Source organism: Schistosoma mansoni, chromosome 1, assembly GCF_000237925.1.
Source record: "Schistosoma mansoni strain Puerto Rico chromosome 1, complete genome".
In the NCBI taxonomy this organism is placed as follows: Eukaryota; Metazoa; Platyhelminthes; class Trematoda; order Strigeidida; family Schistosomatidae; genus Schistosoma; species Schistosoma mansoni.
Window position 1 is genome coordinate 16,137,757 of NC_031495.1, and position 27,965 is coordinate 16,165,721.

Consider the following 27,965-nt stretch of genomic DNA (forward strand, 5'->3'; position numbering starts at 1 on the left):
GACCTCGACATCTGAGGGGAAATACGGAATATAGTGGACTGTCCTGAGTCATTTAGAAGATTTGGACTTTACAGACGACCTGACCCTTCCATCTCATACACACGAAAAATTCAGACGGAGACAACTAATGTAGCAGAAGCCTCTGCATCAGTAGGCCTCAACATACACAAACGAAAAACCAAAAGCCTCAAATACAACACAGAGAACACCAACACAATCGCATTTGATCAAGAAGCTGTAGAATCTTTCACGTACCTGGGAAGCATTCTCGATGAACAAGAAAGCAAGAATAGAATTTCTACAATTGAAGAACACATGGAACTCAAAACAACTCTCAACCAACATCAATGTCAGAATCTTCATTAAGAACTTCAAGACAATTAGTTCTGTTGTACGGAGCTGAAACTTGGAGAACTACCACAACCATCATCAAAACACTACGAGTATTTATAAACAATTGTCTAAACAAGATACTCAATGTTCGTTGACCGGATACCACCAGCAATAGCCTATTGTGGCAGAGAACAAACCAGCTTTTAGCTGAGGAGGAAATTAGGAAAAGACGCTGGAGGTGGATAGGACACATATTGAGGCAATCGTCAAACTGCATCACAAGGCAAGTGCTAACTCGAAATCCTGAAGTGAAACAGGAAATGGGAGGGCCGAAGAACATACTGCGTCGGGAATCGGAAGCAGACATGAAAAGGATCAATAACACCTGGAAAGGATTGCCCAGAACAGATTTGGGTGGAGAATGCTGGCGAGTGGCCTATGCTCTTCCATGAGGGGTAACAGATGTAAGTAAGCAAGTAATTTAAGTTTTATATTAGTTGAGATTTATCAGTAAGTGATAACAAATCGGGATTTAAAAGTAAAACATAACCAGTAATCTTTCACCATACCTACATACCTCACTAACAAATTACAGAACTCCATGAGGTCAACTTTGAGCTATATTTCTGATGCTATTACTAGTGACATTACCCAACTAGTCAATCTTCCGGTGGAAGCAGGATTCGGACTTGCAAATTAATACTTGAAGATCTATCAAATTTATTGTCATCGTTGAGGATTTCCAATCACTTTCAATATTTTTTAAAACCGAATTCTGTACATACATAAATCACACTGGACTGTGTTAATCCATATTCTATTGTCCTCTTTCAACAGAATACTTATGATTGTCAAGTTCATTTATGGATGATAGAATTCCGGGAAATTTTATGCATAAAAATGGTAAATTAACACAAATAATATTATTTGAAATCCACATGAAACTAATGTATTCTAGGTGGTGCATAAATAGACGTAGTAAATAAGTATCAAATAATAAATAAATAGAACAAAATAATTACCAATTTATAGAAAGAGTTATCTGTCAGTTTATGTATATGAATGAATGAACACACAGACTACATCATCTCTGATTATTGGGAATTCCACCAGTTGTCATTGTATGATTAAATGATTGATTGATTTCCGGTTTATTGTTTGACTCTTTGACTAAATTGCAATTAGTTTGACGAAATGCATTGGTAAAATCCATACCATGCTGTGTACGTTGAACATTGTCAAGACATTCGGATCTATTAGTCAAACTGTTATTATTATTACTATTGTTATTCGTGTTAAATTTTTTGAGTACATGTGTAGTTACGGCACTGCCGCTACCACTCCCAGCAGCACTTGCTCCAGTTCCATTTTGGCGACTCGCAGAACTAGTACTGCTTGTGCCTAAGATTGAAAGTAATGAAATAAACGTGTTAAAAGCGTAGGAGTATCCAATTAAAGTAAACGGTTAAACATATCACACATAGGAAAAACACGTATATATATGTATATATCATACGTGGAACTATGATTATATTTGGTAGGGGAAACACAAATAAATGATGCCTTCTAACGTAAACTATGAGCTGTTAAAAGAAAAGTACAGTAAATTACCATTAACTTAATGCATCAAAAATTATTGTATTTGATGTGTGAAGAAATAACCAAAAAGGATACTTGGTTTATCGTGCGTAAGAACTAGACAATAATAATAATAATAAAAGTGACTATATAATGAGTGTGCATTATACTTGCCTATTGTTTAAGATTATTTATCTATAGTACAAAATAGACTAAGTACACCCTAAAGCTAGTCAAATCGTATAACTGAATTAGTAGTAATAATCTATAATACTGTATACTTATATATATGCACGATATCAAACCTGATTCATGTATTTTATCTTCCATGAACGATACATGTTCGGTACTGAAATCATCATTAATGATACTGTCACGTTTTGTCAACAGAAATAGTTGAGTATTATTATTATCATTGTCATTATGATCCATTTCTTTATTATTATTGTAACTATCATTAGTAGCTGTTATTGTTAGTGTTGTTATGCTGTCATTATCAATAACATTATTCGTTATTTGTTGGTTTAATGATTTCACTGAGTATGAATTACGTCGGTTACCATTTGTAGGAGTAGTCGATATTGTAGTATTAGTAATGACAACTGATGATTTATTATCAACTATCTTATTATTATTGACATTCTCATCGGATAACAATATTAATGAGTTTTTTGCGGAATCTTGTTCATGCAGATCAGAATGGTGATCATGCGCAACATTTTTAGTTTGATATGGTTGCTGTTCTTCTTGTTGTTGCTTCTGTTGCGTATCTAGTTTTTTACATGCATTATTAATATCATTATTATTATTAGCATGCGATGATGAATTAAGAGTTTTTCGGATGAATGGCATACAGAAACATGGATGAGATGAGACTAAACACACACACATATATATACATATATATCGAAAGTCAATGAATGGGTATATTGCATTTCCAACAAAATTTGATTAAGTTGATTTTGAGATGAAGGATTCCCGGATTCATTGTGTTCAATGTACACAACAGTTAACACATGATTATCCACGAAAATGATAATTACGATTCAGGGTTTAAACAATCAATTAGTGTTAGGATAAATACAATTTATCATTAGTATTATCATTATTACATAACGAGAGTAACCGGAACTTAGAATTTAGGGAATTAAACAACAATAATGATGTAAAAACATGAATATATACACATATGTGCATATACAATACAATACAGGTAGTAATTATATTCGTAATAAACATAATAATAATCCAAATCGAAGATAAATAATAAAAGCAAGAATATCATGATATCCAAACAAATCAGGAGACCATTAATTACAAAGAAATAAAACCAAAAAATTGTATTGATAAACACAAGCAAGCGGTGCAAGCATACAAACATACACGCATATGTGTATAATATCACATTTTGTACACCCATTTAGAAAGTAGTCCATATTTTGTTGTTGTTTTGACGAGGTAAAATAAAAAAAGAAATGAGAGAACAAAAATTGAAAAAGATTAGTGAGTAAATCAATTAATGAATGGAAAAGATTTAATATGAACTACACAATTGTCATGTATATTATTAAGGATAGAAAAGAAAAATCTTTATTTTTCTTTTCGTAGATTGATTAATCCATGTGTTGTGTGAAGATTTTATTTATTGAGCAGTGGGGTAACATTTTATTTGTATGACAGATAACGATACACTCCACGTTGGTCAAACCGAAATAACTGGAACAGGGTTCGAACTTTTTGACCTACTTGTTGAAAAACATGTGCTATAACCACTAAGTTACCGCTCCACTGTAAATGAATTAAAAATTCCTTTTGAAACTGGCTCGTATTAAAAGTTAATAAGCTCAGTGGAACTAATTAGTGTGCTGCTGATCAGTGATATTAATCTTGGGATAATCATAGGATTTCTTAAAATTTCATTGGGACATAATGTGCACTTGTGTCCAGCAATAGCAGTGTATCTTAATAGATTAAATTTAAGATTAATCAATATTTTGATGGCATACATTACTTGAAAATAAAATCATTAACTGAAATAAAACGTGATTAAACATTTATAAAGCTAACATTGAAGTTCTATAAACAGGAGTTGTAAATTCATATTAACAAAATGTTTCAAAGCAGAGAAAAGAGTTCTGTGGGCTATTACTTAAGTGTCAACTATCTTGAAGTTGATATCCAGACTGAATGTTTAATTACCTGTTTATTATAGCTTATTTAGCAAGTAGTACAAAGTTATAGTGCTCGACTTTAAACCATTTTATTTATTATAAGGACTACTGAAACCATCCACTTGCTGAAAAATCGGGTGTGCTCATCAGACCTGTGACTCAATAATTGACGGTCAGCTAATTGATTTTACTACCTACTAGGCAACCACTACACTTATATTATCAGTTTACGGGTAAAAGTTACTTGAGTTAAAAAAGTATAAACAGAGATGAAAGTTTATTTAACTAGTGAAAAATAATTCATTTGATATGATCGAATATTAGATAAGATCATTTTTTAGACCAATCACTTAATATGTAACAAAATCAAACCAGTATCCCATTTGCTTCATTTATAATTAATAATTTGACTTGTCCTATTAAATTGAAATTCATAAATTTATTATTACAAGGCTAAAACAAATTAATAACCATTATTAACGGTACAACCACAAAAGTTACGAGAAAGAGAGGAGATCAAATCTGTATGGGTGTTTTTTTTGTGTTGTCAAGCTTATACGTTTAGTTTTTAAGCTAAACTTCATTTTTTATGTTTCAAGCTTGGTGATACTTTCTGGTTGACCAAAGCGAATGAAATATATGATGTGATTCGAACTTGGAACCTAATAGTAGCACATTAAGTGCTCAAATCCCCAAGACACTGAAATAACTATGTATGAATGATGGGTACAAAAACCATGTATAAACATACAATAACACTGCGATAGAACTATTTTGAGATTATACTACTAAATTATTTAAAATGGTAATTTGGGACAGAAAAATAAAGAAATAATTTAATTGAAGAAGTCTGATCATGGTAGTGGTGATGGAGTTTACAAAAAACTGATTAAAAGCAAGCAAGTATTTTGCATGCGGTTTATGATAAACAATATATAAGAGTTATAGACACCTCAGTAGCTAACATACACTCACACGCAGAGAGAGAGGGAAAAACATTCACATTTTAATTATACTATGAAATAATTAGCATCAATACGATAAAACTTAGTATTTTTCTTCAGATAGGCACAGAAAAAGAACTGATTCAATGATACATTTACTAGTATACAGAAAGATGATACATTGCTATCGCTAATACAACTACTAATATACTATTGTTATCCGTTAATAATCTTAAGTATTTATAATCAATTATGTAATTTATCGTCGCATGCAACTAAAATACTGCTATATATTTAATCATTTCATGAATGAGCTGAATTTTTGTTTGTCGAGCGTTTAAACCTGGGAAATAAATTTTATCATCAGTGAGAATTAACACAGATTTTTGCATGAATAAGAATAACCAGCTTGTTATGTATGTTTTTCAACCAAAAAGCCAACTCAGACAGAAATTAGATCCGAACATTCATTATATATAACTGGTGTTTCAAGTGTACACATATATTTGAAATACACGGTTAATGCAAAACACATCAGCTTCATGCATAAACATGTGAATTCTCAGTCTTATAACTTTGAAATAAAAACTAACCGGAAAGACTTTGTACACTTGATGGATCAGTACGTCGTTGAATACCCTTATTAAAGGAAGGAAGGCCTTTAGAAGCCGAGGTATCTAGTGGTGTGGTCATACTTTGAGGAACATTGATGTTAATTGTTTGAGTAGTACTATTAGCCGATAGACCAGCTGGACATCTGTTACCAGAATAACCGGTAGAAGAGGAAGATGTTGAAGATGCAGAAGAACGAGATGAACTAGACGAGGAAGAGTTGTTTACTTTCTGCTGTTGTATTCTTTGATTTGATGTAGCATTCATAGTAGTAATATGTGTCTGATTAGGAATAACAGAACGTGTATGAGAAGGCATGGTAGTGGTATTTACCGGATACATGGCAGAATCCACACCCATTTGACTAAAAATAATAGATGAAACAGAACTACTGAGGAGGTAAACAACTAAACAAAGGCAAGTAAAAAGAAAAATATATTGCCAAACGTAAAAATTGAACAACTAGGATGTAGACTAGTGTTTGAAAAAAAACGGGAACAAACCTCTAAAAATATATGAATCCATTAAATATTTGGATTTCAATTCAAGTTATTTACAGAAGGTGAAAAACATGTGAATATTAAGAGATACACAAAGTAAACTGGCAACAGACTCGCATAACTAAACCAAACAGAATTAACACCCTTTATCGCAACATTTTAATTTCGGAAAAGTCCAGGAATAAAAAGGTTTGAGACATTTTAAATAAAAAGAATCAAACACTTCAAATTGACAATATAATCTGGTGTAAAAAAAAAACACTTCACAGAACAAAAAGTCATTTTAAACTCACCCGTTATTTGACATTCTATTTCTAAGACTAGGAAGAGCAGATGAGTTTGGGTTAACAAAACTACAGTCGTTTCCATTCGCATCAATATTACAAGGACCAGATGAAGACACAGGAGCTGCTGATGGAATAGGATAAAGTACAGGTGGGTAGGGATAATGAGAATTAGTTTGAGCTAGTGAATTCCCTTCGCCAGGTATAGGAGATGACATTAAACCTAGGTTAGGATTAGGTGGAGCATTTTGATTTTGTACTGATGATAGACCTGTAGCTGAACCACTACCAGGAGCATCAGGAAGCACATGGTGGACGTGAGGATACATTTGAGGCATCATAGGATGAGTGCCAGTATGAGATGAAGAATTAGCACCGATTTCAGAAACTGAATCTACTTCGTCTAAATTAAGATGAGATAACGCTGGAGAGAAAAGTGAAAAAATTAAATATTATTAAACTCAATTATTGAAAGATGTTTATAAGTAGGAATATTTAATCAGGCAGGGAAACTTACTTGTGGCTATATCTCCAAAAGTATAATAACATTGTTCGGAAAATGTACTCTTATTAACGGTATGACAAATATAACCATAATGCAGTAGGTTGGATGCATACCTCCGGGCATCTCGCCGATCTGCAAAGCCATCTACATGTGTGAATAACCAATCAACTAATTCGGAGCCTGTAATGTAATGAAGACAGTAGGTAAATGAAAATGGTGTGAAAATTAAGAAAAAAGTTAGATATTTGTGAACTCAACATTTCTAACAACGAACATTTTTTATTGGTTCGACTACATAACAAAGACTGAAAAAAAAATCACTGGTAGTCAGACTTCAAGAATTATGCGAATTTCAACATTAAAACCAATTATGCAAAAAAAGATAGTAAAAAAGGAAAGTACCTGAGGTTTTATATTTCGGCATGATATAAAATGACAAATTCGCAGTAAAGAAGGTAAGATGTAACTGGAGTATATGTATATATATCAATCGATCAAGGTTTTCATAAAATGTAATAACAATATAAAAGAACAGTGAAGCACAAAACACAGCAGGTTATCATCAACAATGTCATCATTTAATTGAATTGTTTAAAGAAAAAAACAAATGTGACAGGAAGGCGTAAACGTGGGAAAGTATAGCAAAAAGGAAGAAACCATATTTGGAAAATAATGATAGTAATAATAACAACGACAAAAGATGGTTTTTAATCAACCCAGTGTACTACAACTAATACTGATAACGATGTAATGATAATATTAATGTCAGTCTATTAATGTGTAAGGAAAACAAATGAAAAATAGGTGAGCTCATTAAACAACATCATTGGTACTACACTGATCTTTACAGTGAAATATAATGTACGATACATACATTTACAGCGATATCGAATACGTTGAACTACACTGTTCAAAACATTTATAACAATATGGTATAGAAGTTGAAAGAGAAATAAAAAGATTCATTCACTTTAGTTACAAGTTGACAAACAGTCATGAATGAAAAAAATATATAAACGTATTATATAATATGATAATCATGTACATTATTATTCATGATGATAAGAATGTGGACACTGATTGGAAGCATTTATTTCTGTTTTCAACGATTTTAAATTTCAACAAGTAATAACAACTTTCTGAACTTATAAAATAGATCATTCAAAATATTTTTAAACAAAAAAAAACAGCTGCTCCTTGGATACAAACAAAACAACACAAGAGTTGTAAAAACAATGTAATCATAAACAATGTTAAAACAGAATGAAGCGTTAAGATATCATGATGATGATGTCAAAAGTAGTAAACATCAACTTTCTTTTAAAAGACAGAAGAAAATAAAAGATAGGAAAATGATGTAACACTGCATTAATTATAAAAAAAATTGTAGTGATAATGAGGTGAAATGATTCAAAATACTGTTTTTCTCATAGAGAAGATACTGTTTTAAATTTAAAATAAAATTTTCATCTTTATAAACAAGAAGTTAGCAAATTTGAATTGCAGTCTTTTTTTTTTTCGAAAAAAATATTACCCAAAAATGGATGTTACCAACATAATAAATAATTTTGTTTTGAAAAATAGAAGGTATTTTACTGAGATAAATTTTCTCCAACTAATCTTAGTGTATTTTATGAAGTACAAAAGCTTATCATGTAGAATAAAAAACATTTACGATAATATAAACTTCATCAAATGAAAATGAGATGTAATTAAACTGAAACTTGCACTAAATACCAGGGAAATTTTAAGTACAGGAATGCTATGAAAATGCAACTATCTTTTACAAAAAATTGTAATCTACATATGAACACCTTCGATAACAAACTACTTGAGATACATACTAAAAAGCTATTAATTGTAATAATTACTAGATAAAGGGTATCATGTGTGTTAGGTTTCTTGATGGAGCTATGAATCTTTAATCAGTGGGAGATAGTAAGCACTTGTGTGTTATGCATTGTTACCGACGAAGTCAGTGAGTTTTGTGAAACGTCTAATGCTTGAACGCTTGACAGCGGCTTTCTGTTCCCTATTTTTCTAAAGTACTCCTACACTTGAGCTTCAAATGATCGAGAGGTGAGAAGTATGGAAAGTTTGACTTCAGTTTAGTTTAGATGCAGAAAACAAGGGTATTTATAGATCTTCCTGATATTTTGAAAACTTCTGGAAACCATTGAATTTACTTGTATAACAGATATTGATCCAGTAAGTGTGACAATGTGTTGTTTATCTAGGAGTTTCTGAGGAGGTCCCATTGAACGCTGATCGAATGATACAGTTTTCAGCCTTTTCCTGGTTTCTAAAGACTTCTAGAAATTTTCGAGGACTTTCAACACATTATTGGTTGACGTAAGATTTTGTTAGAAGAGCATCGGAAATGATCAGATCAGAGGTAGTGTATGCTGCTTGTCTAGGGTCTTCTGCGAAAATACGTTCTACGTCTGACCCACACCATATACTACTTATATAGATATAAGTAGACCACGCCACAAATTCATTCTTTGAACATCACATGTTTGAATATCTTCAAATGTCACCCCTTATTTTCTTTTACTTTTTCCCTGTAGTTTGTATTGCAATTTTAGAAATGTTGTGACGGTGATAATGTAAACCCTTTTAACTCCAGTAACAGATTCTATAAACTAGATTTCATGTCTGCTTTTTCTATATTATAAAGGTTAAGTGAGAATTAGTTTTTATACTACTACATCCCTGAAAGTATGTTCACTACTTACAGATATTCTTCATGTGTATATATCAATATACCTGTATGTGTTTTTCCTGATTAACATTTTGACACTGAAGTTTTAAATTTTTATACGGAAGTTATATCGAGTCGAGCTTGTTTTCACTATTTTATATACATTAATTAACTAGTGAAGCATCCAATTTATGGTATTATAGTACGTCAAAAAGTGTTGAATCGGATTTCGTTTGGGAGAGGGTGGACTATGAAAAATGAACAAAAGTAAGATGACTGATAGCAAGTTCTCTAAAAACTTCATATTTATGTTAGTCCATAGCGAAAAAAATCATGTTAACTGTAAACCCAATAAACAATTAGAGTAATCGACAACTAATATATATCTGAGGAATTACTAACGAAAAGCTCCACATTAGTAATGTGAACGATTTGCCCGATGAATATATTGACACGTAATACCCGAGAAACGATTCTACACCATTATTACTCTCCTTAAATTTACAGTAATCAAAAATGTCAACAAGCTAGACAATTTAAATTTGTGGAAGAAAGGCAAAAAAGAGAAACATAAGATCAATACTTGCCACATAAACACAATGATTGATTTTATCAACAAAACTAAACACAAACAACTAAAAATTGAAAAAAACACTTTTTTCGATTAGATATTAATAATCTTCAATCGAATAGAGGTGGGAGGGTGTATACTTGAGTTTGTTTTCTCTCTGTTTCTACTAGATTAGACAGATTAATGCATTAGATGATGATAATAATCATCTCATATTTTATTGGTCCTAAAACGTAACGCTTCAGTACACAAGTTTCAATCAATTCTGAATAGCTGTCATACATATCGCTTTACTTCTGTTGTTACACCTTTATATATATATATATATATATATATATATATATATATATATATATATATATATATAGATAGATAGATAGATAGATAGATAGATAGATAGATATTTATAGTAAACCGGCAAAGTAGATTATAAATAAGAGGGAGTTAGTGAAGCCTTTGATTTAACAACTTTACGGAATAACGAATTATAAAAATTACTTATTTTTATTCATAAGTGTCGATGGAAAGAATGTGAAAAAAAGCGACATGAGTACTTTTAAAACAGGTTTGAAACAACGTCATTTACACATCTCTTATAAAACTTTCCCAAAATCTCACCATTTCGGACACAACTTTTAAATAAGTCACTTAATATAGCACAACATTCGTCCAGAGACCTGAAGGCCTTGGTTCGTGGCGTGGCCATGAGTATGAACTATTAAGGAGTTCCGTACCAGAAGAAAGCTGTCCGGTACTCCTTGGTTTTCATTGACACCCCAACTGAGATAAATCAGTGACGAATAAAACCTACAAATTACTTCACAGTCAACTGTGGGATGTATAATTAGAACAAATAATTCTGATATTCATTTGATCTATTAATGTAAAATAGGTTACGACATATGAGTCAAAAAAGATAGGGAGAAACGTACACAACTGAAGGTCCTATTTTCAAGTTGTCTAGTTATTTCCTGAAAATAAACATCCATACAGGGTGCGATTAAGAGTTTAGGTTAACCATTCATATATACAGTTCCATTTTTACTGAAATGTATTACCTCGGGTCAAGGGTCATAAAAAAAAGTAGACATGAATTTGAATACAAACTAAACACCAAAAAATATCCCAATATCTACAACCCTTGCAAGTATTGCAGACAAATAAATCTATGTAATACAAGTGTAAATAAGTCAAAAATAAGTGAATGAAACTCACCAATAAAAGCATTTGGAATGGTTATTTTCAGCCACGTTCGATCACGTATTTCTAGACCAGAATCAGACATCAACATGTCATGAACTACAGAAGCCATATCAGAAGCTACAGTTAATGATGTGGATGATTTGCCATTCGCACCGGACAGAAGTGACTGAGTACCTTTAGCATCGACAGTTGTCTCACCTCCTGATCGGGAACCGTTAGTTTTCGTACTACCTGGCCCACCAACAACTCCACTACTTGCTGGACCTCTACTGCGATGATACCCACCACCATCACCGTCAGCAACTTCTGGTAATGATTTCGTAGTCATATTAGATGAAGGTATTGCATTGATTCCAGCCATTGAAGGTGGTAAAATTAAAGGAGGCATACCAGGAGGCATAGATGGTACGGACAATCCAGAGGATGGAGTCATGCCCATAAAATGCCCTGAAATGTAAATTGATAGATGAAAACATGATGAAAAGATTAGATGTTGAGAATTCGAACACAAACACCTACGAAGGAAATATAGGCTAATAATTAGTAAACTGAGGAAGGAGACGGTGGTTTGCAGCTCAGAAGAGGGATTTTAGTGATATGGTGGGTTGACCGAGTTTCTTCCAATGTCCATCTAAACGACGGCTATTAAATTTCCCAGACATATGGCTAATAATTTGACTTATCGATATGAAATGTATAATGTTGTCGCCAGTAATCATTTTACTAGTGTGACCGCATAGATTGTGATTTTTTACCGAGATCACGAATCGATCAACATTAGACTACCATAGAAAACCTGGAAGCACTGAACAGCCGTTTCGTCTTCAGTAGTGAGCACCCACGATCCGGCATACAGGATTCAAATCCAGGACCTTCGGTCGTGCGCGCGAACGCTTAACCACTGAGCTGGCATTCGACAGTGCTTACGTCTAACTCCAATCAATCCACTAAATTGCGCGACCAACTTCCATTGTCTGAGATATATATCTGTCTCTACCTGATTTTTTTATCCACGATTTTGAGGTTGGTCATCGCTAGTTGAGGTTCAGGTCTGATTGTTGGGGATACTATATGCAGATATTCAAAACATGAGAAACAAATTCAACCATAATTTCGTACATCTATTTGTGGTGATTTTTATTCAATCAATTTTAACTCGTTTTCGTAATTTTGATACCTTGACTTTTAGTCCAATATCAGTTTTAGTTAGCTGTTTGACTCCCAATGAATTTTCCTGTATTTATTATTTCACCACGATCTTGTAATCAACGAAATGATGTACAGCTCAATGAACTTGAATGTAGATTCAATCCTCTTTGACCTTGTCCGACAAATCTTTTTAGCAAGATCAGTCTTTTGAAGTAGAGCTATTGTGCATGGTGATTGCAGTTATCGCCGTATAGCCACTATCTGTATCCTTAACTAAACAAATTCGTTGCCTTCAGAGTGACTCGACAAAAGATTAGATTACACTAAATCAAAAGAACAGGATTAACTTTTTTATGTACCCATTCGTGAAAACATAAAATGATTGCTGAAACAAAATACTACTAATGAAAGATAAAGCAACAGAACATTTCTCACCAGGAATCATTGCCATTCCAGCAGCAGGTGATCCGGAACCAAAAAAAGGTGTATTTCCATCAAATCCGGGTGTTCCAAGTGCTCCAGTCATCGCATTTGTATGTAAGACCCAAGCCCGAGGATCAATCGGACGAACCGGTTCTTGACGAGGAATTGTGAAGTAGTTCTTTGGACTGGGATCCCAACATTTTGCAACCACTAAAGTGATAGGACTATGAAATAAAAAATAAAGTGATATATTTTAGTTTGTGTAGTTGTGAACAGGAAGTACTTAAGGATTTTGTTCACTTGAATAGATCACAGATTTCTGAAAATACCTTCAGAAGGTAGCCCAAGGTAACTGAATACTAAAGTTATGTGTAAGATGGAAATAGCTTAAAACTGTTTGACAAAGTGTGAAAGCAGACAGATGCATGGGGAAAATGTGTACTTCAGGTGAATGCTTATGGTAGTGTTAAGCTCTCCGAACAAACCTTTTTAATTCCAGAGCTTCCAATGTTGTTTTAGACACCCTATTAAGCGCTCAGAGAACTCGAAACTATCAAAAACATACAAGAATTTAATACACTTCAATAGCTCATAATCGGTTTCCAAAGTTTACTGTATAACACTTAAAAAAGGAAATTTAAGAGTGCTAGCTTCTTCAGTAAAGTATATGACCCTCATTTACTCATCTTTTAGCCAGGTACGAAAAAGTTGCTCAAAGAAAGCTTATAAATATTTACTGCAGTAGATGCGTTTACATATAAAAATTTAAAGAAAAGATTAAGATGTGTAATATTTTCAGATTCTTTTAACATTGTTAGAGTAAATGAATACCCCAGCACTAAGTAGCTTTTCCATTTTCCAAAATACGAGTAATTTTGTTCATTAGTTTTACGTAGCGTAACAGGTATCCAACAGGTTTGAAACAACAACATACAAGAAACATGATTACAATAAATCAAGTTTAGAATCAACAAATGAGATTTAAAAATAAATAACAGTGTGAAATGACTCTAAGTTTAATATTTTGCAGAAGACAAAACATGACTGCAAATGGTGGACAGTAACCGGTTTCGGGGTATATGACCTAAGGTTCCCAACCACAGGCTACGACAATTCTGTGGATTCCAACAACGTATTTTGTCACACACCCCCCCACATATTTACGTACCCTTGTTGTATGCCTGAACACCGATTACCATAACGCACAATGCTGACTAGTGTTGGAGATGGTTGGAAGAAAGTTAGGGGCGGCTAAACCAAAACATGGCATCAGTCCTTGAAGTCCCTAACCCCTCATCTGAACCATGTTGATAGGTGCAGTCTACTTGGTCGGGGTCCGCGCGACTATCGTAACCAATGTTTGGAGACTGGGTGATATGGCTAAGAATCGATCACAATGGCAAAGGTGTATACATTCATTGTCTTCCCTTAAACCGTGAGATTAAAATTACTATGTACCTTTCTTTCTACGAACTAGTTATTTCTTCCTGTATTATATCCTTATATGCAATCATTCTATTATATATTACTACCATTGAAGTAACTACTTCTATGCACTTGATGTTCATCTTGTGCTAATGAGGTGTGGCAACTTGGACTGATGCATATATGTGCCTGGTCCTACCTTGTAGTTGACTGATTGACTAAACGTTGTTTTTAAAAGGGATTTTTATTTGAGCTACAGTAACTATTAATATACAGGTTTTGTGGAAATAATAAAATTTTCATAGCTCACAACCTTATGAACTGATTTTAATCGGACAACCATTTTGAAACCGGCAACATTATAACATATATCTAATTGGTAAAATTATTAGTTTATCTTAACATCAGTAACTAAACTACCCGATTATTCAACTGTCAATAATAAAAGTAAAGGTTCGGACATAAAAAGTATCGACTTAAAAAAATGACTTTGATTTTTGTGTCAACATAACTTGAGATGAAAAATATATGTGTAAAAAAATTCATAGAATAAATTCGTTTCAGTGTTTTACTGTAACAAGCTGGATTTTTTACAACGGCTTGATTCCTCAGCCGCTTGACAAATAAAAGCAAAATAATACCGGGATGATGGTATAATTTCATACTAAACGGTAAGTAGTTGACTTTGTCATACTGGAAGACACAGAAAGATTATGGTTGGTAAGTGTCCCTGTTAGGAGCTAATTTAATTGATGATTAACCATAGAATTTGGTGGTTTAGTGGTTTATGAATTATTTGAAATTCAACTGCTGAGTCGCAGCTTGAAGTCCCCCTACATATTCACTTTTGACCAACTGAGTAATATCGCTAGATATCACACAACAGCAAATATATGATCCTGTACTTGATTATTGAATTACAAGAAAGAATTTATTCCATTACAGTTGTTTTTCTGATCATAAAACGATAACGATTTAAGATTGTATAAGAACTTTCGTCTAAATTAGAGCGAATAGTTTCACAGTATTTGAGCACCGAGTTGATGTAAGACATTAATTAGGAATAATATATTTCCTGATTTAAGATTGATTATTATTTATAATTAAACTGCCCAAACATATATTAGTTTGAACGCCCACCATTCTGACTCAACCTAGTCTTCTTGTGGCCTATTCTGGTTTAATTATCAAACAATGGAAAATGTACTCTTCTTCTAAGTATGACTGTTACTCGTAATCACTTATTAGTATGCACTTCCGATTACTGTTGATTGATTCAGATTGTCTCTTTTTGATGAAACTATATTTAATTCACAGTTTTTATAGTAATTATAGTAAAGTTAAATTTTAGAAAAAGCTAATATATTGAGGAGAACACTTTACATGTTTTAACTAGTTACGCTTAAACTATGATTCAGTAGTAATAAGAGTAACGTGTTTGTAATATATACCTATTGTGTAATTTACTTCGACTATATATATGTATATATAGTCGAAGTAAATTACACAATAGATACAGAAGAAATTTAGTGTCTGAAAGAATAGAAGAAAACCTTGTATGCAAACGTAAACTGATTACCATTATTTGTTTATGAACGGTTAGGTGAAGCTAACATAACAACTGCACTGCTACACATGATAGAAAAAAAGAAGTAAAACGTAGATAATATGAATCACATACATAAAATAAACTTTGATCGATCAGTTGAAGTTTCCATCTATGAATAAAAAACGCCAATACCACTTGGTCAAGATGAAATTTAACTTGATTGACAGGTTTAGAACTAATTCACTAAATTCAGAGTGATACTAATGACACAGAAAAAAACGATTACACTATATTACCAATTTCCTGAACATTGACATATAATGCTACTTGGCTTTTTATGGTGTTATATCTTGAGACTGAAGTTTGGTATGGTCCAATGGTAATCGTTAAAATTGGAAAAAAATAGAGCTTATTCTACTACGAATATGTTCAATGGCGGATTCGATAGAAAGACAACTGATACACTATACTTCAACAATAACCCACGATTACGAAGGAATACAAGGTGAGAATGCCGGAAAACGTGATGATTAGGCAGATAAAATGGTAAAATTCCGTATATATAGGCTAACAAAAGCATGTCTCTACAATCAGAAAAAAGCGAAAGTCATGCGAAAATATGATTTAGAAAAAATTGCACTCGTAGTTATCGTTATCACATATAAATTAACATGTATTGACAAAAAGTGGATAACCTATGATTTCCTTAGCAAGTGGTTAATCACCAAATATCAGTTTATGATGCAAAAACTTGAACTCCTACAAGCAAACTATGATGATCATTCATTGTTGTGGTATTTGCCTTATTATGATTCTTTTGAAATGAAGTTTACTTTTAGAAGTTTGGTGAGAAAATAAGAATAAATAATATATAACTGGACAAATAGTAAGTACACCGTGAATTACCCAGGTTTTTGAACTTCCTCACGTAAAACTCTTACAGCTTCATCATTACTCATATCTTCGAAGCTGATTCTATTTACTTCTAGTATCATATCTCCAGGTTCTATTCGACCATCTTGTGCAACAGCTCCACCACGCATAATAGATCCTACATAGATTCCACCATCTCCTGCTTTATTAGATTGACCCACAATACTTATTCCAAGAAAATTCACTGAATCCATGTTCAAAGTTACGGTAATTATATTGAGAGACATTGTGGAATCGGTTACACTGCTAAAAGAAGTAGCCTAAATTGAATGAAAAGAGGAAAATAATGAAACCGAGCTTCGTGAGATTTATCATTATAATATCTAAAGAAAAATTCGGTAATAGATGGTAATCAAATCAAATTAATAATGAGAACATAGTAAACAAATATGTTGAACATCATTCTCAACTTATGATGGACTTGATCGAATGAAATTAGCCCTTGACAGATGAGTAGTATGAGTATACTGGCTAATTATTAAAATGTTGTGCAACTACCTTTAAAGAACAAGTAACAGAAAAAAACCTCAAAATATTCTCTATACAAGATGGAGAAACGAAAGCATTGAAGTACATATATATATAAATGAGTGCACTATCTGACCCATAAATTGTTTTCTTCCTTACCCCTTGATTAGCACGTAACCTCATTTGTTATTTATTGTCGAATCAATTTATAATACAATCTTTCCTAGCCTCCTGTAGACATATATATTCCATATAAATAGATATACGAATGTACAGCTCAAGTAAATGATTTCGTCGAAAAGAAAATTTTCTTCGCTGAATTCTCTCTTTCTTATTCAAATATCTTTTGATTCAGGTAAACCAGTAAACTTCCCTTCTCATTCAAGTAGCTGGTTGGGTTTGTGTATTAGAAGCTTGTATATGAGTATCCGAATCAGATAACGCACAACACAACGTCCGTAACCGTATGTAGCTTTCCTTTCTGGATTTTCTGACCTGACCAACGTAATCCACAGACATTTCTGAGTTATCATTTCATCAATTTTACAGTTAAGGTATATTGTTTTACTGAATTATCCTAGAAAATCGATATTTCAAATAGTGTATACCCGATTAAAATTAAGGAAATAGAAAACTGAAGTTAGTTTACTCATAAAATCTAGTTCTTCTCTTTCCAGTAGGAAAAAAACACAAATAGGTGTGACCAAATATTTTGACTATCTGGTTCTCTATTTGAAACAAAATTACACTAACAGTGGACGTCACGATAGGATAAAATTCTATCCATAGAGAAAAACGTCTAGACAGCTTCCCCAAAGGAAAAAATGTCGAACTAGACGTAAATGATACAAATCTAGTAAGATTAATCATCCGGAAGCTGGACATATTACGTGATAGGGCAGATACACAAGTAAATAATGAAAATATATAGACTGCAAACATATTTTTCAAAATGTCATTTTTAAGTTGATACATTCTTAGTTGTTTAAATACTTACAATAATATGTTTAATATGCATAGCAATGTCAACAATTTTAAAGTAATGATTGATCATACTATAACAACTACTATTCATACCATATGGATAGGGAGAAAAGCAATAAGTAGCTATGTAAAAACTCAAATAAATTTTAAGTCCCATAGATTTTACTAATTCCTCTAGGATATTACTCATCGAAATAATAAGACATTAACAGACATAAGACGTTCAGATTATAGTTTATATTCTAACACTAAAAGCTTAACGGTTCATGCCATTTTAGTGCAAGTAACAAATACGGTATCTGTTACCTACATGCTTCAATCGATTGTACTTTTACAAATATGAGTCATTATTTACGAAAAAGTAGTCAGTTTTAACTGACCTTGATTTTCGTACGACCGAATAAACTGCTTACAAAAGTATTGGACACATATTTTTTTAAAGCAAAAAATGAGCGGCATGTAAACCCTATTTCTGAATGCATTTAACATAAACCGTTACTTGAGTAGCTTAAAGTACAAAACATTCAACGTTTTTTTGTTAAATCCTCAACTAGTTCATCTCAAGTAGAAGTATCATCAATAAACAGTTGGCAACTAACAAGAAATAGTTGAATTCACGAGTCAATCTAAGCTAGACCACCAATCAAAACCTGGGAGCACTGGACGGCCGTTTCAGCCTAGAATAGGACTCCTCAGCAGTGCGCACCCACGATCCCACACGCGGATCTCGAACCCAAGACCTTCGGTCGTCCAGTGCTTCCAGGTTTTCAATGGTAGTCTAGCCTAGATCGACTCGTGAATTCAACCGTTAAAATACTACAATCCCCACAAATTCCCATACTAACAAGAAATATATATCGAGAACTTTTAAAAGTAGATTTTTAAAAATACTTTCATGTTCAGCATATAAGACTTCTGTTAAAATGATTAAAAATCGTACATTGTCATTCGAAGAATCAGGAAAAAAAGAAATTCTATTCTTTCACTTAATATTCATTAGCCTTGTGTATGTGTGTGTGCGAAGACTCACTCAATTATACATGACTGTGAGGTTGATATTTCCGTGGCTATTGTGTTCATTAATGGAGGTCACTATTTTTAGTATAAAATAATTATTCAGTAATTCATTTACTTATTTTTTTTCGAAAAAATAAAACATTATGCAAATCGATAGGAAACATGCCAAAACAAGATGCCAAAGTAAAAACTGAGATTGATAGAGCAGTGTATGCATAGAACTAGTTCATGTAGACACACACAACAGCTATAGTACAGTTGAATACAGACTGTAGATGTTTCTTTTATTTCAAACAGTAGCTGTTTTACACCATTACTGGTTATATTTTAAGTTTGAAATGATACACAGTCTTATTCAGATAAAGGTATTTGCTGGTAAGTAGTAAAAATGTATGTATAAGAGTGAAGAAACTTGATTTTTAACTAATATATTTGATGGAAGATTATTTATTGAACTCTGTTACAAGAGAATTTTACTTGGAAACTCAAGAAATATAATGAGAGTGACACGCGCTAAATATGATTTCTGTCTAACATAAATCAAATCAGAAAATAAACTTCATGACTTAGATATGGGTAAAATGGTATCTTAGTAAATCATAAGAGCGGTTAGCTCGAGTCGAGTTGTAACATCTTTGTTTTACGTTTACTGAACACATTGTTCTTTTTAAATTCCATCCTTCATTATAATCTCTATTTACCAACAATAATGATTTAATGTACATGAAATATATCTTAATTGAAGTCACTTTAATCAAGATAAAAGAGAAAAACGTTTTTAGTACGTTAAAATCTTTCAAATCTACCTGTATTATACATACATTTATATACAAATGGAACACTGACTGTAAGATTATCGATCAGAAATAGAAAATGTCGAGATGTAAATGAATGACATATTTACATATTATTGAAATGTCAGTAATAGAAGACGATGGATCTACATAAAAATAAGTTTCAACAATAGGAAATAACAAATTCTATGACATTTTTTAAAGATTTCTGATTAGTGAAAAATAAAACTGTAGAATACAGCAGAGAAACAAGAGAAAAATGTATCTAGAAATGACATGAATATTTTTGGAATGACAGAAATGACAGCCAATCTATAAATATACATTCATTCATCAGATAGAAATATGAAAGAAAAAATCGAATATGATAATGATGATGGTAAACAATTTTCTGCATATGTATTGCATGGCAAATTAATTAACTATTAATTAACATTAGAAGACTTCATGGTATCACTACCACTCTCTGTTATTGATTGACTTTGTTATACAGTGAAATGTGAAAACGTAAAGGGTTTGGAGGATGATCACTGTGATTGTGTCTCTGAAACAGAAACCGTAGATAGTTTCAAGATATTATTCACATGAATCAACGGGTTGTCAATCAATTTAAGTTGATTATCTACCTGTATTTTTTCCAGTAATACAGAGATACTTATATTAGCCTCACTTGCGATAATTCCAATTTTCCTCACTTTCGTATTTACGTACTAATGGTTAATGTACTTGAGTTGCATTTGATGAATATTTTAAGTAAGCTTCAATTAAGTTATGCATACGGTTGTAAAAGGGAATAAACTAGACCAATGAACAAAAAGTAGTTAGTTTTCAGTGACACGATTATTTAACACTTTATTTACCTTAAAAAGAAAGGTACTACTTATTGAATGGGGTGAGTAAAGAAAGCCTTAACTTAATCAAAAAGTCTAGCAATAATTTAATGAACAGTGCTGTTCTTCAAGTTCTTCAAGACTAAGAGGTTCGGTGTAAAGAGGAAACTGGAATGACGAAACAGCTATTTTGTCTTTATGTAGTTCAAATACAAACTTAGTTTGACAAAACTATGAAACTTACATCTTCACTGGTACGTCTTATTGGAAGAATTCGTCTGTGTCTTCGTTGTCTTCTATGTCTTGGATATTTAGCCGAAGACATAGTTGTACCTGTTGCTGTTGAAAATCTACGCAGAAAAATTTCGAAAAACAAAAATGAAAACTTACAATATGACAAAACTACGTTGTAGCTGACTGACTGATGAATCATTAAACAATACAAGTATTGCGCTACAGTAACTAAATAAAATCGGAAAAATTTTTAAATAACACTTCGCATAAGCCATCGATTTTAAGTTGAAAAATTAATGAAGAATATTTGTATCTTATAATATTTGTTTTGATAATACCAATTTTAGAATTGGTATTATATAGGGTGGAGATTCCAATGATTTACATTTTAATCATATTCAATGGAAGTTCAAACTATCAAATCTACATCAAAGAAAAGTAAGATCACTGGTGTTGAGAGGAGGCAGACAAGAAAAGAACAGCCACTTTAAATAGAACAGGAAACGACAAAAAAGATAAGAATTAATGAACTATGAACTTATTGGTGAATTGAGTTGAAATTTAATCAAACATCAAAATAGTCAGACTTAAACTGGATCGAGGAAATTAGTAGTTAAAACATAAGTGGTTTAAAGTGGGTTAAATCTAGCAAAACATTACTGTCAACTACTGGATGGGAAACATATTACGCCGCGTCAAATAATATCAAAGACGGAGATGTTATAATTCAACTGACAGAAAAAATCGTGAGGAAATCTCAACATACACAGTTGTCGATAATAATCCATACAGTCCATTAAAAATTTTTGCTTTGGTATCAGAATATCTCAAATAGTGACAAAAATATACCATTTAATGTAACTGCCTTTTTGCACACTGATATCAATAATATGGTGAAAGAAAAAACAGGTAATCTGAACGACGACCAAAATGTTCAGAAACATACGAAATTTAAGGGAACTAACCAGTTTTTGATTCAAAAATGATGAATAAACGAAGTACTATGGGTTTGTCAGTAACAGAACAATTATTGGGTATCAACTAAATTTTAGATGGTTAAGATCATCCTGTTTTTGATATTTTTGAGTGAAATTCGACCAGCTGACAAGTCTGAAGTAGAACGAAACCGGTATTTTGGATTTCACTCCTAGCCACATTTCATTCATTCTACATCATATTGATTTGAATGTTCGAATTCATAATAACTGCAATTACTAAACCTAAAATTTGATCCAAATATGTCAAAGATACTTCTTAAACTCATTTCAATACACAAAAGTAGAGTACTACGATGTGATTGCGTTCTTAAATCTCTTTTCTAGCAGAAACCATGATGGAAACTTATGAACTTCAGTACATATAAAGATAAGGCATGAGCAGACCATAACCGAAGCGCAATAGTAAAAACTCAACAGCTTATAAAAAACAGTCGTGTAAAGCTTGTATGGTCACTTTGCTTGAGTTAAAGGAACAAAATTTATGAAATATTCATGGTTAATGATTATTCCAGTTATCTTTATCATTTAATTACCGACAGGAAAAACAAAAGTCACGTTAACATCCGAGAAAGCATCATTTATTCAACATATCGAGAACATCTAGAAGAATCCCGTTAGCTCCTAGCATATTTTATATGGAAGTAATAAAAAACAATGAAACAGCTAGAAGATATATCTACAAAACAAAAGTCACAATGATACACGTAGGAAAAATAAATATATACTACAAAACCAACAACAAGCCAGACGCACCATCAGTTCGATTAACCGAGTTGTCGGATACATCGAGTTTTTGAGTTAGCGATCAACTAGCGTCACTGATCTAAATGTATATAGAAGTTTATAATCACGATTTCTACGGAAGATGATATAAAAAACATAACAAGAGGATTCAAAAACCCGCAAATCCTTAAAAATGATAGTATTTGGATGAGATGCCTTTTAAAAGATACAGTTGTAGGATATGAACGCTGCTTAAAGAATTCCACCTAAGGAACAGAGGAAAAGATTGTTGGAACCTATAAACTGCCATTATGTAAATGACGAAGACTACCCATTATCACTAACGAGACGTATTTCTCCTGTATAAAACAAAAATCAAGGTCAACAAATCAATGAATAAGAAAGATCCTAGTTGCAAAAACTCGTGCCCAGTAATGAAGGAAGATTCCGCCCATATATTTGCAAAAACTAGAAATAACTGACTACTTTTATGGGCTAATCTGATGGAATCCAAACAACTGGAAAACTCAAAGAACAATAAACGACAACAATCTTCATCCTGAGTTAAGAACTTTCACTACATTAAGCGTATCTTCCGATAGTGAGTACTATAATGTAGAATAATAATAAGACTAACTAGGAGTTTGAATCTTGTTCGGGAAAATATGCCGAAGCAATTTCCCGGGAAATGTTTTTCAACCGTAATGAAAAGGTGTATTTAGTGCTTAGCTAGAGATCTAGTGAAGTTGTTTCTGTTTGTAAAAAACCGAACTCCCTTTTTAATTGAGCTGACATACCTGCTTGATTCGTCTTCTGAATCGAAAAAGCTTGTGGATTCCAGATCTGAACTCATCATAGATGAAGAAGTTTCATAATTTTGAATTCTTTGACCAAGTTTAGCCAAGCGCGAACCTGGGAAGAAATGGTGCTTTTTAAAATAAAGCTTTGTCTCAAAGATACCAAATATCATGACAGATTTATAAAGCTTTTAATTTTATAGGTATTTTTATAACTAAAATGAGATTATGCTCAACAACGATACGTTCATACAGACTATTAGACGTACTTTGTCGAAATTATAACAATTGTGACCGATAAGAATCTTCAGACCTTTTTAAGTCGCACAACAATATGTCGACAACTAAAATAAAACTCTTACAATAAAAGTATGCGCTTACTATTTATAGCCAATGATATGAATGAATGAATATGCAACTTACCACGTAACCGCATATCCATATCTTAGACTTTGAGGAATCCTATAAAGGCTATATAGGCTACATGATTAACCAACCTGAAGACGAAATGACATTAAAACATGTGGCACAATTTCTAACAGTTCTATTCACACAAATAAGCTATATCCTTATTAAGATTTAACTTAAGCCAATATCCATGATCCCAGATAACTCAATGAGTTGTATAAATTTAAGAGAAAACTTGAAGTTTGGACAATTGAACTAGCTTTAATGATTAGCAGGCAAAAATTGGAGTGATAATTCTCATTATTTTGAGATATAAACTTAGTGGCTTATCACTGACTATTTCCCATGGGACGAAAATTGAATTCAGAAACACTTATATTACAACCTGGGCTAAAATTTTATCGCTTACCATGCTTGTAATTATGAAAATTTTTCAGAGGCGGAACCCGATCTATTAAAAATAAAAGTAAACTTAAAACAGGTTTAAACACATTTACAGGAAATTAGCTTTAAAAATTTATTGGACGCTTAAACTTATTGGTAAATTAGCTTTTTAAATATCATGAAATATTGAGAACCCCTCAACAAAACACGTGTTAAATACCCAGAAGTCAAGTTTAAATAAGAAAGCATGGTTGATATCAACCTTTATTGTATTTGGAGTTCAAACATAAGTTCGTACTTCTACTCAGCAGATAATAGAAATAAATTCTGTACTTTTGAAAAAATATCACAAGATGTATTTGACATAACTAAATTTCGAAAAACGAAATAAATTCTGGGATGTCGACGATTACACATCGGTAAATGTAATACACAGCGCCTTATCCTGGAGGATACATTTGCAATGCATACTGAAATGTACACCTTTCTCTAAGGGCCAACACCACTTTGACTAAGACCCGACCAAAAACAGAGGAATAAAGATAAGAAACCTAGCTAAGTGGTTTTTGATGTGGTACACCTGACTAGTACATTAACTGATACCACTTTAACGAAAGTCTAGTTCCTAGAACTAGTGGAAATAAATATTACAGATGAAAAATCACCAAAATTATTAAACAAAAATGGAAATTTTACGTCACTGACCACCGCTATATACTGAGTCTGTTTCGACACAAGTATCACATTCCTCAAGACCATGCCCTGTTGTCCCAATGGCTTGTTCTTGTTCGCTGGGGATTTCATTTTTTGAGACACTGTGTATATTGTCAGGAGCTTTGTTGAAGCTGAAATAAAACAATTTTTTAATTAAAAGGAATGACATAATGCAGAACATACATTCGTTGAAATAATAAACACTTTTGTATTACCTCAAGTCACTAGTAAAATAAAAAACAACTCATATTAAAATAGGCTTTTTAGGCAGTCTAGAAACGGAACGCGCTAATGATCTTATTATTAGCTCACGGTTTACCACTTAGAATGTTATGTGAAAAAATAGGTTAAGGCACGGTCCAGACCACAAAACACTAAGTAGAGAAAAATTAAACAATATGAAAACTTGTTGGAAGTCAGTATACATCTTACAGCGACGACTGTAACACATGTGAGGTGAAAAACCTATCTCTATATTTTCCGGATACCAACTTTAAAAACTGTTTGTGTACGTAATTGATGTGTGGCCCACTGAACTATTCACCACTTAAACAGCAGCGGGAAATATGTGTCATCTTTTCATACTAAAAGAAGCGAATGCTATGGGAGTCTTTGTAAATTTAATAAGAACACTTCATTTTCGTCAGTAAAACATAGTGCTCCCAAGTTTCGGCCTTACAATATCCGTGAGAACAATTAACCAACCCGTGTCAAATATAATGATCACTGTCATCATAATGCTTTTAGTGTTTCAGGTTATCGAACCTCGTAACAACTGACCTTTAGATGAACGCTTATGGAAAAAGAAACAGTATTCTAATCCCGTAAGTCGGGGAATCAGCTTCAGAAATATTACTGTCAAAGCAACATTGTGACATTTATTCTCGGAAAGTTTATATATATAGCATAAACAAAAAGTAAATACCTCGAGGATTCGTTCTCACCAAAAATAAACACAACAGTTGAATTGTTAGGCTTTGTTGATGGCAAGCTATTCTACATAGTTAGTTTAATAATATGCTTTGAGAAGTATAGCTACGACCATCATCAAGCTGCGATAAAAAATGCCAGGCACTCAAAAGATTCATTATCACTTGGTAATTAATATTTTTGTGCACCTAATAAGCATATCCCAGTGTTGGAGATGCTCATGCTTTACATAACACGCTCTCACATCAAACTTTCGCACATCGGGAGGGTAATATATTTGCTGCAACCAAAGCCGGCGCATGACTACTCCATGACTTGACTATATCCGTTAAATCGAACTACTAAAAGGTTCGTTTAATTACCCAATCAATATTCGACTCAAGCCGATCGGTTTACTATTAACATGATATTGCGTCATATGTTTTGCAACCCCTAACTCCTGACATATTATCAAGGAGGATATAAACACATAATATAATTTAACACAAAACATTTGATCCTCAAGTCTTTACTCTTGCGATTTTCGAGGGAGCTTCGAAATAAAAAGCTAAAATTAGGAATGTAAATCTACGAGACTCCGTCTCTTTAATTAAAGGGACTGAACCTCAATAAGAAAATATCACCTACTACTAACAACAAACATCCCAATCTCACGATTTCGGGGAAATCTTGGAGAAGCTGAGATAGGAAATTTTAAAGAAACGCAACAAAAACCACGAAACTCCATGTTATTTGGAGAAAATCTACAAAATGTTTGTAGAAAACTAAGGTTTCCTTTAATATTTCCCCAGACTGTGGAACACTACGAATTTCCGTACGACTTAACGAAAGACTCAGAAGTTCCCCGAAACCCGAAGATTTGGATGTACTTTGCCAAGTATCGTTTTACTTTGGACAACTCACTTTGTAGAATTTTTATTTTGACCGGGAAGGTGATTCTCGCCTGTGCCGGTTGAATGGTTATCTGATTTTGTACTGCTATCTGCAGAAACAAGCTAACAAACATGAAAATATATGAATGTGAGTACCCATGAAATAACTTTCCCATTGAAACATGGCAGTCTCGCATCATCATCCGCTATTTCTTCTTTCACGACTCTTAGTAAGAAATATAACGATTATTCTTTACAAAGAACAAACCCAAAATCAGCATCGACTGATTTGAAGAAAAATTTGTAATTTGGCCGGTTCAGTGCATTTTTAAAGTCCCCTAAGGTAACAGCGTTGGGGCATACAGCAATTTTAACCAAATAAGGAGTTTCTTCGTCATCTATGTGGTATATAATCTTGGTATCATCCATTCGGACAGCTCTTATAGGGACGCATTCATAATAGGACCAGTAATGAAATTTCTCTATTGCTTGGTTCAAACAACAAAGGCGAAAGAAACTATATTTCACACTAACAATTTAAAGACATGGATTCAGAGGCTCATTTTATTGTTTTCTGTATACTTTTTGTATGTGTCTTGTTTTTGAATGACTAATTAAAATTACGTACAGTTTTTCAGCCAGGAGTAGAATATGGTTGAGCAGTAGAACCAGAAGTCTTCTTTTACATGGTTACTTGTGAAATTTACTTTTAATTATAAATGCTCGGTTAATTTTTATCCAACTAATTTTATTTACGATACAATAAATTTACGTTCGTCCACAGCACTTCCACTGTATTCATTAATCTTTTCGTAGCTTGAACAATACATTTTGTATACACCTGGAAATTTCTACTACGTATCTTACATCGAACACAATTACTTACCATGATATTTCATGTTTTCAGTCTATCTTCTGTAATTTTTAA

The 27,965-nt window shown here is 32.6% G+C and overlaps 1 protein-coding gene across 1 annotated transcript; it reads right to left on the reverse strand.

The window, feature by feature from the left end:
• Positions 1 to 1,202: 1,202 nt before the first annotated feature.
• Smp_020300 (putative dishevelled) lies at positions 1,203 to 27,466 on the reverse strand (the record flags this gene model as incomplete). The annotated part of the gene is made up of 14 exons (XM_018793433.1): positions 1,203 to 1,734; positions 5,620 to 6,002; positions 6,432 to 6,846; positions 6,940 to 7,107; positions 11,418 to 11,852; positions 12,990 to 13,201; positions 16,858 to 17,144; positions 21,222 to 21,327; positions 23,730 to 23,844; positions 24,547 to 24,588; positions 25,227 to 25,366; positions 27,069 to 27,160; positions 27,194 to 27,263; positions 27,306 to 27,466. The coding sequence occupies 14 exons, from the start codon at positions 27,464 to 27,466 to the stop codon at positions 1,418 to 1,420; spliced, it is 2,943 nt and encodes a 980-aa protein (XP_018647946.1). The 3' UTR covers positions 1,203 to 1,417.
• Positions 27,467 to 27,965: the final 499 nt, after the last annotated feature.